General features: G+C 60.2%; 1 protein-coding gene across 1 annotated transcript; it reads left to right on the top strand.

Moving 5' to 3' along the window:
* Positions 1–4820: 4820 nt before the first annotated feature.
* On the top strand, positions 4821–14069 carry LHX5 (LIM homeobox 5). Its single transcript, XM_029230621.1, has 5 exons — positions 4821–5541; positions 7395–7618; positions 8319–8596; positions 9294–9459; positions 13225–14069. The coding sequence occupies exons 1-5, from the start codon at positions 5369–5371 to the stop codon at positions 13590–13592; spliced, it is 1209 nt and encodes a 402-aa protein (XP_029086454.1). The 5' UTR covers positions 4821–5368; the 3' UTR covers positions 13593–14069.
* Positions 14070–15126: the final 1057 nt, after the last annotated feature.

Below are 15126 nucleotides of genomic sequence, written 5' to 3'. Positions count from 1 at the left end.
GAGGGGGTGTTTAAGGAGGGGAGAAGCTTTGCCATTGTTGATGGATGAATAAATAGATGAAGGAAAGAGGAGGGAGGAAGGAAGGAAGGGAGGGAGGGAGGGAGGGGAGGAGAGGGATTCCCTGCCTTTTTGATTAAACGTTCCAGGTCGGGCCAGCCCAGTTAACGAGACCGTTAATTAAGCCGCGCACGATTCAACTGACAGGAAGGCCCTGCGCCCCGCAGAGATGTTCTGGAAACCAAGCAGTCCACAGCAGAGTGCGAGGGGACACACTGGCCTCGTCGCCCCTGCCTTCCAGGGTTCAGCTTATGTCCTGCCCTGTTGGGGACGCCCAGGCCCGCACACTCTCCCAGCCTGGACTCGGGGCTGCCCCCAGCTGGCCGCCCCCGCGGGTATCCCAGAAAGCTCATCCACTGCCACCTCACTCCCATTCCCCCACCAGTCCCTTCTGCATCCCTGCCCGGATGCCTAGGCCCAAGCCCTCGCCCCGATCCACGCGACGCACCCGTTGGACGTCCACCCAGGCCAGCCTGGGCGCACACGGTCCGGGGATCATCGGGCAAACCCGAACTCCCGAGGGCAGGGACCGTGGACTGCACCTGCCGGCTCGGCTCTCTGGGTCTCTCCGGAGCGCCAAGCCAGCCGCTCTTCTCCGGCCTCCGGGCGGTAGGGCCCAGCCTCCACGCCCGCTCCTACCCGGGGGCCGATTCCTCGCGGCGGCGCGGCGGGACGCTGAGTATGTGTGCGCAGCGCGGCCTATATTTACACCCCAAACAAAATAATTACACTTTTGTCGGAGGGAGAAAGCCAGTGATTAGGCTCGGGTTCTTTGCGGCAAAACAGTTTCTCAGTGGTACACCAGTATAATTTTTCACGGCTGGCTGAAATCAAAGAGGGGAGGTAATGAATCCGGCGAGCAATTTAAATTTACAATTTGTAACGCCGCCGCCGCGCAGACCCGGCCGAGAGCTCAGCTCTGAGGCGCTCGCTGCGTTTGTTTAATGTTAAAGCCGCGCTGGCTCCGGCAAGGGCGGGGGCGGGGGGGGGGGGGGGGGGGGGTGTGCGTGTTGGGTGGGGGGCGGTAATGATGGAAGTCTCGGGAGAGGATGGGCTGAGTCGCCCAAGAGACCACGGGGAGACGAGGGCGAGGGGCGCGCTTCCCGGGTCCCCCCAACGCGCGCGCTCCCCGAGAAAGCAGGCCACTCCAGTCCATTCAAAGGGAGGGGCTGTCTTCAGATGGGGCGAAGGGAGATACTCTGGCCGCCAGAAAAGCCCCCGTTTCTGCTCGGCTGCAGAATCTCCCCAGGCTGGAGAGTCCGGTGAGGAGCCGGGAGGTGTTGCACGACCTGCGGGAAGGTCTGCTCCAAACGCCCAGAAGAGTCCCCATTCCGGCCGCTGCCCCGTGTCCCAGGCTGCAGAAGTCGGGAAAGGCGCACCCCGCCCCAATCCCCAGCTCAGCGCGCCTCGAAACTCCCACCCCGAGCGGCTGTGTGCCTCCGCGCCGGTAATTAATTACCGAACTCAAGGGGGAATATGCAAACCGCATATTGCTAACTCTACAGGGCTTAAGTGATTGGAAACAGATTATTATCTTGTTTGTCTTTTGTCTGTTTTACTTATCCCGCTGCCGTCTGTCGAGTTGTAATGTTGATACTCTTTACTCTAGGAGGAAGATTTTTATATAGTAAATTCCATCAACATCTTGTATAAGTGACATTGCGTCTCCATGCATTACCCTGTTAAGACACAAGCGGTTTATTAGTTACATATAGGAGGGGATTTCGCTGCCTGGTCGCCATCTGTTAGCGCTGTTAGGGCGGGATAATTCGTTTAATAGTTGGTCTGCTGGCGTTTTTCGGAGGCTGTGCGCCCTGGAAGGTGGAGGGCTGACAAGGGCCAAGCAGTATCCCCTGCGACTGGGCTGGAGCGAGGGGGTTCTGGACTGAGGGTGGGCTGTGCTGAGGCTCCCAGGGCGATTCCAAGGGTCTGTGACCTGGACAGGATGCGTAAGCTCAGCTACTGGAGGGAGAAGGCCAGGCCAGGGCTTCTGGAAGCAGAGCCCTCATCTCCTGCCACCGGGCATCCAGCCCCGGGTGACTCGCCCGCATCCAGGCTCAGAGCTGCTCTCTGAGACTGCCCACATTCCTCCTACCTCCCCAGCCTGGCACGGCAGCTGCTGGGGTCAGGCTGTGCACTGGCATTTAAGCACATCCAGGAGGTGAGGGTGGGTGGATTTGTCCTAGACGGAGCCTGGCACACAGGCACCCAGCACCAGCATGGTGTGCAGAGCTGGGGCTAGAAAGACACAGCAGACCCAGCTCTTCAGATACCCACTTGGGGGTGGAGGTGGCGGCTAGGCTCAGCGTACCTAGTCCAGGGCAAGGGAGAAGCCTCACATCTAGATGGCGGCTTTTAATGACTGTAGAGTAGTTCCCCACACACCCCCCAAAATCCTCCTGGAACACAGTGAGAATCCTTCATCGCAGCCTTTGAGCCAGATGCTGGATTTGGATGCCCAGAGAGAGGCAGAGGCAGAGAAATAAAAACAGAGAAACCGAAAAAGAAAGTGATGGGGCAACAGAGGGAAAGGGAAACGGAAGAAGAACAGAGGCTGAACACAAGAAAGAGAGACAGAAAGGAAACGAAGTGAAGAGAACTCAGGAGAGAGGGAGAAACCCCAGCGAGACAAAGACCAAGTACGCAGCGCAATTCGCCTCCACTTGGAGCCCGGGTGCCTCTCTCCTCTCAGGTTCTTGCTTCTCTGTCCCTGCCCTGTCTGAGCTCAAGGACCCTTCATACCCCAGGAGGGCAGGGCCAGGCACTGCCAGAAACTGCAATTGATTTCATTTTCGGCTCCTGGAGCTCTCCCAGCCCAGCCTGGGAGACCAGACAGGATCCGGCCTGCTTCTTTCTGGCTGAGCCGAGCTCCGTCCAGCCACACCTGTCCCTTGCTCAGCAAGCTGGAGGATGGAGTAACAGCAGAAGCTGCCCAGTCCGGGGACTCCTTTTCAGAAGCCCAGCTTCTGGGTCAATGCCCCACCCAGTGACCAGCACCTGTCAATTCCCTGTCAGAAGCCAGATCACTTCACACAGAAACTGTGGACTGTGGGGGGAAGCTGGAGGTCTGGACAGGAACCAGGGGGGAAGTGAACATCTCTGCGCCTCCACCAACTGCCCCAATACAGGCATTCACAAATCGTGCTCCCATTCAAATCTACAAAGGCAAGCACACTAGAAGTGCACACACAAACATACACCTCCCCTCAAAAATAAACACTACAGGAGTCACATAACCAAAACTACTGCTATCTGCAGAAATACATACATGCAGACACACACACGTAATGACTGGCCCACAGACACAGATCGAAAAACTTCTGCACTCACAAACACAGCCAGCCTGGCTCAGTCAGTCACATACACGCAACTCACCTGCGCGCGATTCAGACGTTTCCAAGTCCACTTTCACATCAATGTTACCACACACCCGTACAAATAACCTTACACAGAGGCACGCTCACACCGGCAGACACCATCACATTCATGCAACCACAGGTACGCATGCACGTATACACACACACTGACCAACAAAACAGGACCGCACAGGCCAATACACACAAAGATTAGCAGAACTATGCACAGATACAAACACACAAAACTACACGTGCCAAAATGTATTCACATGACTGATTCATGAGTAACTCTAAAGAGAGGCAAAAACAGGATTCTCACACAGCAAATGTACACTAACAAACTCAGCAAATGCACCCAAACACACATCCACAGGCAAGCCTTAGCGCACACACATACTCCTCTGGCCCCGAGCCTGTGGGCCCAGGCCCTACAGACCCCATTAGTCCTCTTTCCTGGACCGGGAAGGGAAAATTCCCACTTTGCCTGCCTGCCCTCCCTAACTTAGAGCACCCCGGTCAGGCGCTGGGTTGGCACCTTGGGAAAGGAGGCATGGCCCTCTCCCTCCCCCCACCAGAGTCACATTCCCCCTCCACACACACCTGCGAACGCCCCACACACCCTCCGAGCCCCGTGGAATGGCACTTCCTGCTTCCTATGATGGATCGAACTTGCACACTCCGCCCGGACGCCCAGCGTGTGCAAACAGCGCCCCGCGCAATCTCCAGCGTACCCTCCTCGGCCGCGCTACCCACTCACCGCGGCGCCCCAACTGGCTGACCCGGGATCTGGAAGGTGCAGCGAGGAAAGCGGAGACGCGGTGAACATCACTTCAGAGCTGGCTTCGGGAAGACCGGTGCATCCTGGATCTCCCCCTCCCCACATCTCCCCCGAGCCCCGTGGCCAGCGCGCTCCGGCTGGAAACAACTCCGCGGTCTGAGACCGGGCCAGAGGACATCCCCCGCCAACCTGGGTCTGGGCTTGCTCGGCCTTTCTCTCTCTCTCTCTCTCTCTCTCTCTCTCTCTCTCTCTCTCTCTCTCCCTGAGAAAAGCCGGGCTGGGCCCCAGCCCCCGCATATGACAAAGGAAGCCGGTGCCGCCTCCGGGAGTCCCGAGAACCTCGCCGCCGCAGCTCCAGGGCGCTGACCCCAGGGGTGCGCGGATGGGGGAGTCCAAAACGACGGGCTGGGCTGGGGAAGAGGAGGCAGACGTAGAGCGCGATCCCGGCGTCGGGCAACTTCTGCAAGTTCCGTGGATTGTGAAGGGGGCAGAGGTCCCCCTCCCACTAGGCCTTCGAACCCCAGCCCCCCAAATATGTGTGAAGAGAGAGAAGAGAGACGCAGTTTTCAGATCGCGCGGCCCCCAGCCCCAAGCCCCAAACTGGAAGGTAAATACTTACTTAGCCTCCGAACCAGGTACAAGCTAATACTCAACAATACTGATGCCTTGTTTTTTTTGCTCTGTCCGGACCGCAACGCTGTAGCCAATTTAGATATGCTATAAATTTAAGAGGTTGCCATGGCCACCGCGTACCCATTGGCCGCCGGGCCCCCTACGTGCCTCGCCACGTCACCAAATCTGAATAAGGATGCGCGAATTAGGCGGCGGCCAGACAAAGATGAGGATAGGAACCGCTTGAAAGTGGGGGAAAGTGCCGGCGCCTCCGCCACCGGGAAAGCCGCTCGGCAGAGGCGAAGCCCGCGGCCACCCAAGATCCACTGGGGCGCGCGGCCCGGGGCATGAGGCTGTGAACGCCACCACTCCCCACCCCGCCCAGCGCAGCCCAGCGCCAGGCCAGCAATCACCCAAGGACTTGACCGGCTGAGTCTTGGTTCGGACCGGACTCGCCCGGCGGCGGCCAAGAGAAGAGGCGGAGAGCAGCGGCGGGGCCAGGGGGCCCGAGGGCCGGGGGCCCAAAGGGAGGGCAAGGCGGCCCGAGCCGCCGGGGCGCGGGGCTATGATGGTGCACTGTGCTGGTTGCGAGCGGCCCATCCTCGACCGCTTTCTGCTGAACGTGCTGGACCGCGCGTGGCACATCAAATGCGTTCAGTGCTGCGAGTGTAAGACCAACCTCTCGGAGAAGTGCTTCTCGCGCGAGGGCAAGCTCTACTGCAAAAATGACTTCTTCAGGTAAGAAACCGCGCCACCCTGTTGCCCGAGCGCCCGCCATGCAGGCGCTCCGCTGGGGCGCCCGGGAAGGGGACACCACGAAACCCATCCCAGCCTCCCAGGCCCACCAGATTCAATGGGGAGCCGGGGAGCCCACCACTCTCCTCCTGCCCTCGGTCCAACAAGGGCCTGAACCCAGGCAGAGTGAGAAGAACGCTGCTTGGCTGCTTGTAGCTGGCTTTTCCAGGCCAGCTTGGATCGGTGGTGGGCCAGGGGGAGGAAGCTTGACAAACTTGCTGCCCATCCGTCTCTGCCTCTTGCTAGCTGAGGCCACCCCAAGGGTGGAAGCTTCCAGCCAGGCTCGGAGAGACTAAGGATTTTTGAGAAGTTAGGGACAGGCAGAGTGTGGAGCCCAGAAGCTGGGCTCCAGGCAGGTGGGACCCCCAGAGTGCTTCTGGACAAACAGAAACTTCCCAGCTCCTGAGGGGACTCAGCCAGAAAGGCCTCCCCTGGTGATGGGGCAAGGAATCTTCTCCTCACGCCCCCCATCAACTCCTTAAACATTTTCTCCTCTGTTGAAAGTACAAATGAAATGGAAGCTGGAATCAGGACCTCCAGAGTCCAGCCTTGCTGCCCACGGGCGCCCTCAGGCAGGTCACAGCAGATCACTCCTCTGAGCCTCACTTTCCCAGCTGAGAAACGCCGAAGGTCGGCCTGGAAGGCTGTGGGGTTTTTGGCAGCTCAGCCCTGCCTGCTTCCCCCCGCTTTGTGAGTGCCAACTGCGTGGAGGGAAGGGGGGGCGTGATTAACGCCCTGGAGAAAGGCTGCTTGCCGGCCCCAGTACCTGGCACTAGGGAACTTGAATAGGAGAAAAGGTCAGACGCGCCTTTACACGTGTAAACTCCTCGGCCCCAGAGGCCCAAGGCCCCTAATGTGGTGGTGCTTGCAAAGCACCTAATGAGTTTTGATAAGGTGCATATGGCCAGTTACGCTGCCGCATGAGGCCAGGAGTGACTTATGGCTTCTAATGCCCTCACTACATCAACGTCACCCAAATTCGCCCTGTTTAGAGACGTGGGTACGAGGAGACGTGGGGCCCCAGAGTCCTGGGCCCTCGCCCTCCCCCTCCCCCGGCACCTCACCCCTCCCAGTGCCGGTCTGCACCATCCATTTCGGGGGAGGCCAGCCGTCTCCCAGCGCTCAAGGAAGAGAGAAGAGGATTTAGACCAGGAACACAGAAAAGGTGGCATTGGAGAGAGCCCGGGTTCTGGCCGTGCAGGTTTGGGATCGCCTTCTGGTCACATTTTCCCACTGCCTGCCTGAGGACCAGCAGAAGGTTCCCTCCTTCCTGCTAAGGTTCAGCTCAGAAGAGGGGCTCCCCCCAGCTCCATCGCTAGGACCCAACAGCCAGGCTCCTTGGCCCTACCTGGACCCCAGCAGACTGGTAAGGATCCAGGAGGCAAAGCCGAGAAATGGTCCAAACCCGGCCTGCCTGGCTTTAAATGCTTCACGACCTCCAGAGCAGAGTTTGCCAGGAGCAGCCCCGGCCCATCTGGTAGCGATGTGGGGTGGGGGAGGGGCGCCACTTGAGGTGCTCTGGGCCGTCTGCTGGGCTGAAGGCTGCTGCGCCCATTGCTGGGAGCCCAGCAGAGTCCAAATAAACCTGACCGAGGCATGACAGTCCCAGTCCCAAGAACAGACCTGGATATTTGTCTCATGTCTTGCATTCTGACCAGGGAGGACAGGATTGGGATCTCATTTGACAGATGTGGAAACGGAGGCTTTTCAGAAGCTAGGGCAGGGTGGGAGGTCAGGGCTTCAGGAGGATGGGACACTGGGCTGGCCCTGGGTGACAGGCCCTGTTGTGTCTGCAGGCGCTTCGGCACTAAGTGTGCAGGCTGCGCGCAAGGCATCTCGCCCAGTGACCTGGTGCGTAAGGCCCGCAGCAAAGTCTTCCACCTCAACTGCTTCACCTGCATGGTCTGCAACAAGCAGCTGTCCACGGGCGAGGAGCTCTACGTCATCGACGAGAACAAGTTCGTGTGCAAGGACGACTACCTGAGCTCGTCCAGCCTCAAGGAGGGTAGCCTCAACTCAGGTAGGAGGCCCCCTGCCCCTCCCCAGGCCAGGCCCCAGCGCCCTCCAGCCAAGGCCTGCCTGCGCTCCCCTCCTTTGCCCCCTGTGTGCCCGCGGTGCACGGCTCAGAGCTCTCCACTCGCGCCGGGCAGGTCAAGGTGGGGGGGAGGTGCGGGGGCTGGGAAAGAGAGTCAGCGTTTGGAGCCAGCCTTCCAGGATGCCTACACTGCCAGCTCTAACCCGCCCTCCTCCAGTTCAGGAGCCTTTTCCAAGCTGCCCTCCTCCCCAAGTTTGGAACCGCACAATTTCCCCTTTCCGAGTCTTTTCAGCTCCTGGTAATTTCTAGCTGCACTGGGAGGACACTAATTGGGGTCTCGAGGAAAGAGAGAAGGGAGAGGAAGATCCCCGGCCCGGAGGGCATCTGTACCCTCCTCCCGTCCCCTCTCCTAGAAGGCCGGGCTCTCCAGAGAGCGCGACTCCCCCTTTCCCAAGCACTAGCTGAAAAGTGCTGAGAGGGCTTGAGAAGGGCGCTTCCAAAGGCCCAGCCCCGCCTGGAGGGAGTGGGCGGGCGCCGGGCCCCTGGGGGAGGGGCTGTCGCCGGCTTTGGGAGGGAACCCTCCGGGGTTGGCGGTGGCCTGAGCCTGCAGGAACAGGCTACCCGACTGGAGAGGTCTCGGGCCGCCGCTGACACCCTGTCCCCTTCCCGCTCCGTCCTCTCGCAGTGTCGTCCTGTACGGACCGCAGCTTGTCCCCGGACCTCCAGGACCCACTCCAGGACGATCCCAAGGAGACGGACAACTCGACGTCGTCGGACAAGGAGACGGCCAACAACGAGAACGAGGAGCAGAACTCGGGCACGAAACGGCGCGGCCCGCGCACCACCATCAAAGCCAAGCAGCTGGAGACGCTCAAGGCCGCCTTCGCCGCCACGCCCAAGCCCACGCGCCACATCCGCGAGCAGCTGGCGCAGGAGACCGGCCTCAACATGCGCGTCATCCAGGTGCGGCCCGGGTCGGCTCTGGCCGGGTCACCCCTCCGCAGCCCCGCTGCGTCCGCGAGCTGTGAAGCTCGGAGGAGCCTCCCACCCAGCCTCCTTGGCTAGGAGCGCGCCGAGCCCGCTCTAGGGGCAGACGGTGCGCCGGAGATCGGGGCCGGCTGGTCACACTCCGAGCCAAAATATTCAGCCTAGCCCTGCTGGCTTCCGGCGGCGTCATCTTGGGCGGGTCACTTCACGTCTCTGAATCCCACCCCCGCCCCTTTCAGGGAAGGTTTTAAGCCTCGCTTAAAGGACAGGACCTTTCCTGTCCTCCCGTCCTCTGAGCAGAGAAAGAGGCGATGCTCTTCACGTGCTCCTTCCCTGCGCCCGACGCGCGGGCAGACAGACAGAGCCCGGCTGGGGAGTCGCGGGGCCGAGACTAGAGCCGTGCCGGGCGGCGGGCCTTTATAAAGCCGTCAGGCCGCGGATGGGCCGAGGACCAGGAAGCCCAAGTCTTTATGAGTCGCCCCACGGGTCCGCGAAATCCTTCATCCTTGGCTGGTTCGCCGAGGCCCCTCTCCACCCCTTTGGGCTAATCCGGCCCGGCCCCCGGCTCAGGGCATTCTTGGTGCGAAGTAGGCGCTAGGACCCAGCGGGGGTGGCCCGGGCAGGGAGAGAAGGGGACCCGGAACAGAGTTCACAACCCCTTCCTCTGTCCCAGGTGTGGTTCCAGAACCGACGGTCCAAAGAACGCCGGATGAAACAGCTGAGCGCCCTGGGCGCCCGGAGACACGCCTTCTTCCGGAGTCCGAGGCGCATGCGCCCGTTGGGCGGCCGCTTGGACGAGTCTGAGATGTTGGGGTCCACTCCGTACACCTACTACGGAGGTAAGCAACCTCCTAGGACGCGGTGCCCCACACCTAGGTCAATGCTGCTTGAGGGTGCAGGGCCGGATAGCCCATGATCTCAGGCTGCACCTGGACCCCTCCCTCCCTTCTACCGCATCAACACAGGTACACTCCCCCGCAGATACTTCCTGGACAGAAAATCAGACACATGGGTTCACTCAACCATGCAGTGGTACCAACAGATAATAAACACGTGAGAAAAGCAGTGACACACTCACCCATGCAGGACCACACGAGTTCAGAGACCTCGGGGACACGCATCTAGACACATGATCACCCGCAACCAGCACAGGTATACCCCACCGCCTAGATATACTGGCACTCACACGCGTCATACCAAGTCAGGCACTTCTGCACGCACCGCATCCCAACCTGATACACAGCCCTTGCTGCCCTGGCCCACGGCCTGGTGTATTTGGCACCAGCAGGAAAGCAGGCACTGGAGGGCAACACCGGCAGTAGGGATGGAGGGGTCAGGATTCATCTGGGGTTGCCCCCTTGCTGTCTTCCAAGTCTGCGTCTCCTGTTGGGCTATGGGGACTGTGTGCACAGCATCTGGCCCGGTTAGCCCGGATGCTGACAGTTGCTCTGGACTAGGGCCCCCGCCCACCCTCCAGCTTCAAGCGCACCAGGGTTCATCAGGGCTGGGGTGGGCAAGGATTGAGCCAACCCAGTTATGCATTCTCTGTCTTTGGGGCTGCAGAGGGCGAGGAGCCCGCTTTGCACAGAGGAATTTCATGGTTGGTGTTACGAGGCTCAGGCCTGGGTGAAATCTCCTCTTAGGTCACCCCTTCCCTTCTTCCTTTCCTCCTCTCTCCTCCCTTCACCCCACTATGTTAACTTACTTCACTCTCCTTCCTGGATTACCTCTTCTGACTCCCTCACCTCCGTTTTTCGTTTTTTGTTTTTGTTTTTGTTGTTGGTTTTTTGGTTTTTCTTTTTTTTTTCGAGACCCAGTTGTCTTGGGGCACTACTGCACTGACTCACCATCCTACACATTTCAGACTTGTGGACTCTAGGAAGGCACCTTCCCCTTCTATTCCAGAGCCTCTGGATTTGGGGAGCCCCCAGGAATGCCTCTGCCTGAGGGGAATCTGTGCTCAGTGCCACCCAGCCTGGGGGAGGAGGGGCAGAGGCTAGTAGCCCAGTTTGGGGAGAGGTGGCAATGTGGAGGGCCAGGAGCCAGGTGCCCAGGCAGACCGAGAAGGGAAAATAAGAGAACCCTATGACTAGCCTTGGTACATCCGCAGGCCTGGGAGGTTAGATCTTCTGGCCTGGCCAGGGGCCCCAGAAATTGTGGATGAAATGTGGTGATGTGCTTTTTCGGGAGAGACTGAGATGGCAGGGCCCAGGTTGGGGGGCTACAGACACCAGAGGCAGCTGGGATGGTGGACTTGTCCTGGGGCCTCTAACTCACCAACTCTCTTCACCTATCTTTGGCTCCTTGAGCGCAAAATCTCCGCCCGGCGCAGGGAGGCTGGCGGGGCGGTACCAGTCCGGAATTTTTCCCCGCCTGGGTAATTAACCAAGGTTTCCCCCAGGACCAGTGTGCCTCTCACCAATCCCGCGTGGCTGCTGGATGGGGTGACGGCCTGGACACGCGGGCCCCTCTTTCCCCGGAATGGGGGGGGGTGGACCCCCCAATCCCAGGGAGGCAGCCCCTCCTAATCCGTGCTGGGAGATCCCGGCGTCGGCGGCCGGCAGCGGGCGAGAAAGGGGCCGGGCGGCGGGGCCGGCGGCTCCCCGTGGGAGCGCGGACAAAGCCCCAGCTGCGGCTTTTGTGCGCTTTTCAGACGGCGTTTGTTCCAATTACCTCCGGCCCGGCCGCCATATGGGCGGAGGCGGCGCGCTCCGCGCGGGGGCCGAGGCCCTCCCTGGCTAGCCGGCTTGCTAGGCGCCGTGGCCGTCCCCCATCCCCGTCCCTTAGGGGCCCCAAATTCGCCGCTTCCAACCTTTCTCTTCCCTTACGGGGAGAATGGAACGAGTGGTTTTAAAAAAGTAATTGGCGACCGTTTTAGCTGTGGCCTAAACCGTCTCCAAGCCCGCCTCCAGACACTCCCCATTTGGACTGATGTCAGGGGGGGTTTGGAGAGGGAAGGGGCGGCAGGGGGCGTCCAGAACTCGCCCGGGTGACAGACCCCCAACACTAAGCAGGAGGCGTGGGTTTGCAGAGGAGACCCCACCTTCCGGGCGCACCGGTTTTCCCGCCGTACAAAGCGGGTTATTGTCACGAGTGCGGGCTACACGGTGCTCCTTTCCTGGCTTCCCACACCCCACTCCTTCGGGGCCGACCCAGGGGGAGGGGAAGAGGCTGTGCGGAAGGACTTCAGGAAAGGGGGCTCTAGGAGGAGGTCACGCGGTTGATGCAGAAACACTTTGTTGAGAATGGGCGAGCGTGTCATCTGGAGCCCCTGTGCTCCCTGAATTTGTGGGCAAAATTCGCATTTGTGCATTTTTCCGGAGAGAGAGCCCATAGCTATCATCAGTTTATCAAAAGAGCTCAATGTCCCTAAATACTCCAAAACCTTGGGGTCCTGGCAAACCCGCCCGGGTCAGCCTGGAGGACCCGAGGCACAGGGAACTCTAGACGTGGCCCGGCGAGCGTTCTCATCCTCTCCCCCTCTCCCGAGTGTCTGGGCCTCAACCGTCTCCGTTCCAGGCCAGGTGAGGCCGGGACAAACGGTCGGAGTCCCACGTTCACCGGGACGGACGCGGGGCACGGGGCCGCGCCAGGTCGGCGGGGCGCAGGGGGCGAAGGAGAGGGCGCTGAGGCCGCCTTGCGCGCTCCGAGTCCAGGGTTCCGCGGCCGGGGCCCGACTCGCCAGCCCCTCGGCGCTCCGGCCGCACTTCTCCCCGACGGGGTCTCGGGCCGATCTCAGTCCCTTCGCGTTCTGGTCTCCGTCCGTCGCCCCTGCATCCCCGCCCTACTCCTCTCGCCGGCCTCTCAGCCCCAGCGTCTCTGGCCGTCTCTCTGACTCATCTCGCGCGTCTCTGGGCGCCTCTGTCTCTCCCGACCTTCCGTCTCGTTCCTGGGTCTCTTGCCGGGTTTTTCCCGTGTCTCTAACCACACGGCCGTCTCATCTTTCTCTTTGCGTCCCCTAGACTGTCTCTGCCTTAGTCGAATAAAGCCGGGTCTCCGGCTCAGCCGTGGGTTCGGTGACTGAGGCGCTTTTCTTGTCTTGACACCGACTCTGAGTCTGGGGGCTCCCTGCTGCATCCCCTCTCCAACCCCCTTTCACCCTGTCCTCTGCCGATCTCTCCCTGTCTCCTCATCTGGCAGTCATCGTGACTCTCGCTCTCTGTGTATCTCTCACCAACTCTAAGACACTGTCAGGAATCGTCACTGTGTTGCCCCTCCCGCCACCGCCGTCTCCCCTCCGTCTCTCTTTGTCAAGGAACCTCTCTGTGTGCTCCTCATCGTCTCTGAGCCTCTCCCGGCCCCTGAGTGTAGCCTTTCCGTACTTCTGGTTGCCTCTCTGCCCAGCACGAGCTCCGGGGCTGGTCCTCCGCCCCTCCGGCCTCCCTTGGTCTCCGCGGGCCTCTCCACGGGTCTTTCTCTAACCTCGAATCAGTGTCGCGCGGTCCCCCGTTAACGTCCTGTCCCGGTGGCCCCCACCACGTCCCACGTCTCTGGCCTTCGTCTCCCCGGGTTCCCTCCCCCGAGTCTCTTCCGCCGGGTCCCTCGAGTCCCTCGGCGATCTCGCATCTCTCACTCTCCCCTCTCCCGCCCCGTCCCGTCCGCAGACTACCAGGGCGATTACTACGCGCCGGGAGGCAACTACGACTTCTTCGCGCACGGCCCGCCGTCGCAGGCGCAGTCCCCGGCCGACTCGAGCTTCCTGGCCGCCTCGGGGCCCGGCTCGACGCCGCTGGGCGCGCTGGAGCCGCCGCTCGCCGGCCCGCACGCCGCCGACAACCCCAGGTTCACCGACATGATCTCGCACCCGGACACGCCGAGCCCCGAGCCGGGCCTGCCGGGCGCGCTGCACCCCATGCCCGGCGAGGTGTTCAGCGGCGGCCCCAGCCCACCCTTCCCCATGAGCGGCACCAGCGGCTACAGCGGACCCCTGTCACACCCCAACCCCGAGCTCAACGAGGCCGCCGTGTGGTAAGGCCGTCGGGCCGGGCCGCCCCCCGCCCCCCGCGCTCGGCCCTGGGGCCCCGCCCGGCCGTCCCCACCCCCGCGCCCGGGACGCAGCCTCCCGAAACCAAAGCGCCCGACGCGGCCGCGGCGCGGGGCGCCCTCGGGGGCTCTCTCTCGAGTCCGAACTCAACCGGCAGCTGCTTCTCGGCTGGGCGCGGAGGGGTACCGACCCCCGCATCTGCATTCACCCCTGGGACTCTCCGGGAACCCCCTGCCCTCCGCCAGCGCTCCTCGGCAGCCGCGAGCAATTTCTTGGGACCAAAGTGAATACGGAGGGTCAAGAGATTTCAAGCACGCTCTAGACTTCCCCCGAACCCCCACCACCACCCCGCACCTCTTTGGACCAAGAGAGGGCTGAAGCCAAGGGACAGAGACAATTTTTTCCCCCTCCTTGCAATCCGAGTGGCATTTTGTAATCTTATTTCTCACTCTGCTTTCCCCTCTTTAAAAAAAAAAAATAAGAAAAAGAGAGATCGAAGAGAAGAAAGGGAGCAAAATGAGTTAGAGAGAAGATGGAGAGAGCGCCAGCCAGAGAGAGAGAAAAGATGGAGAGAGAGTGAGAAACACGCTTGGATGGGGGTGTCACTGGGAGGAAGACAGATCCACCTGCGCGGTGGCGCCCCCTGGTGGCCAATCTTGGGGATCACGGTCAGCTTCTCTAGGAAGGGGCGGGGGGCGGTCCGGACATCGGCGCCCCAGGGCCAGACCTCCACCTCTTCCTTCCTTTGACATTTATTCTGACCCCGGGGGTCCAGGCCAGACTCAAACACTCGCCCACCCTGCGCTCCCCCTGGGCAAGGCGCCGAGATTTCTTGGGCCCTGGCCCACAGACCACCCTCCGTGCCCGGGTCCTGGAGGCTGGGTGGTCAGGATGTACAGTATTATACTTTTTTGGAAGTTGAACGCTTCTAGTTTCCTTATTTTGTATAAAGAAGAAACAAATAAAGTATGTTTTTGTGTTTACTGTTTATTTATTGTACACTAGTTATCTGGGGTTGGACATTTTATATTTTTAAGAGGAGGGTGGGCAGAATGAGGGAGGGGAAGCAGAAAGAGGTTTACCTAAAAAAAAAAAAACACAAAAAAACCCACAAAAAATCAACTTTTTTAAAAAGAAAGATTAATAAAAAAAATTCTTTTTCCCTCCGTGCTGTGTGGTTTTCTTTCTTTCTTTCCTTGTTTCGTTTGTTTGTTGTGCCCCTGTCTTCAGTCACTCAGAGTGAATGGAACTATTCTGGTTCCTGTTTCTGACATAAAACAGACTTGATGGGTGCAAAGACCTCTCCTCATCTAGAAGGGTGGCAGGGGGGTCTTTTGGCCATTACCAGGTAAGGAAGGTGCCTGTCATGTTTTTTCTTTTCTTTTCTTTTCTTTTTTTTGGACTGCTACTATGCACCAATAACATCTCCCCCTGCTTTACCTAATACCCCGATCTAACACAAGCCAGCCTGGCACACAGTAGGCCTTCAAAATATTTGATGACTGAATGGATGTGTGATTTG

This window comes from Monodon monoceros, unplaced genomic scaffold (assembly GCF_005190385.1).
Source record: "Monodon monoceros isolate NGI ecotype Baffin Bay Population unplaced genomic scaffold, NGI_Narwhal_1 Super_Scaffold_1, whole genome shotgun sequence".
Lineage (NCBI taxonomy): Eukaryota > Metazoa > Chordata > Mammalia > Artiodactyla > Monodontidae > Monodon > Monodon monoceros.
The sequence above is the reverse complement of the archived record's forward strand: the minus strand, read 5'-3'. Positions and strand labels throughout refer to the sequence as shown.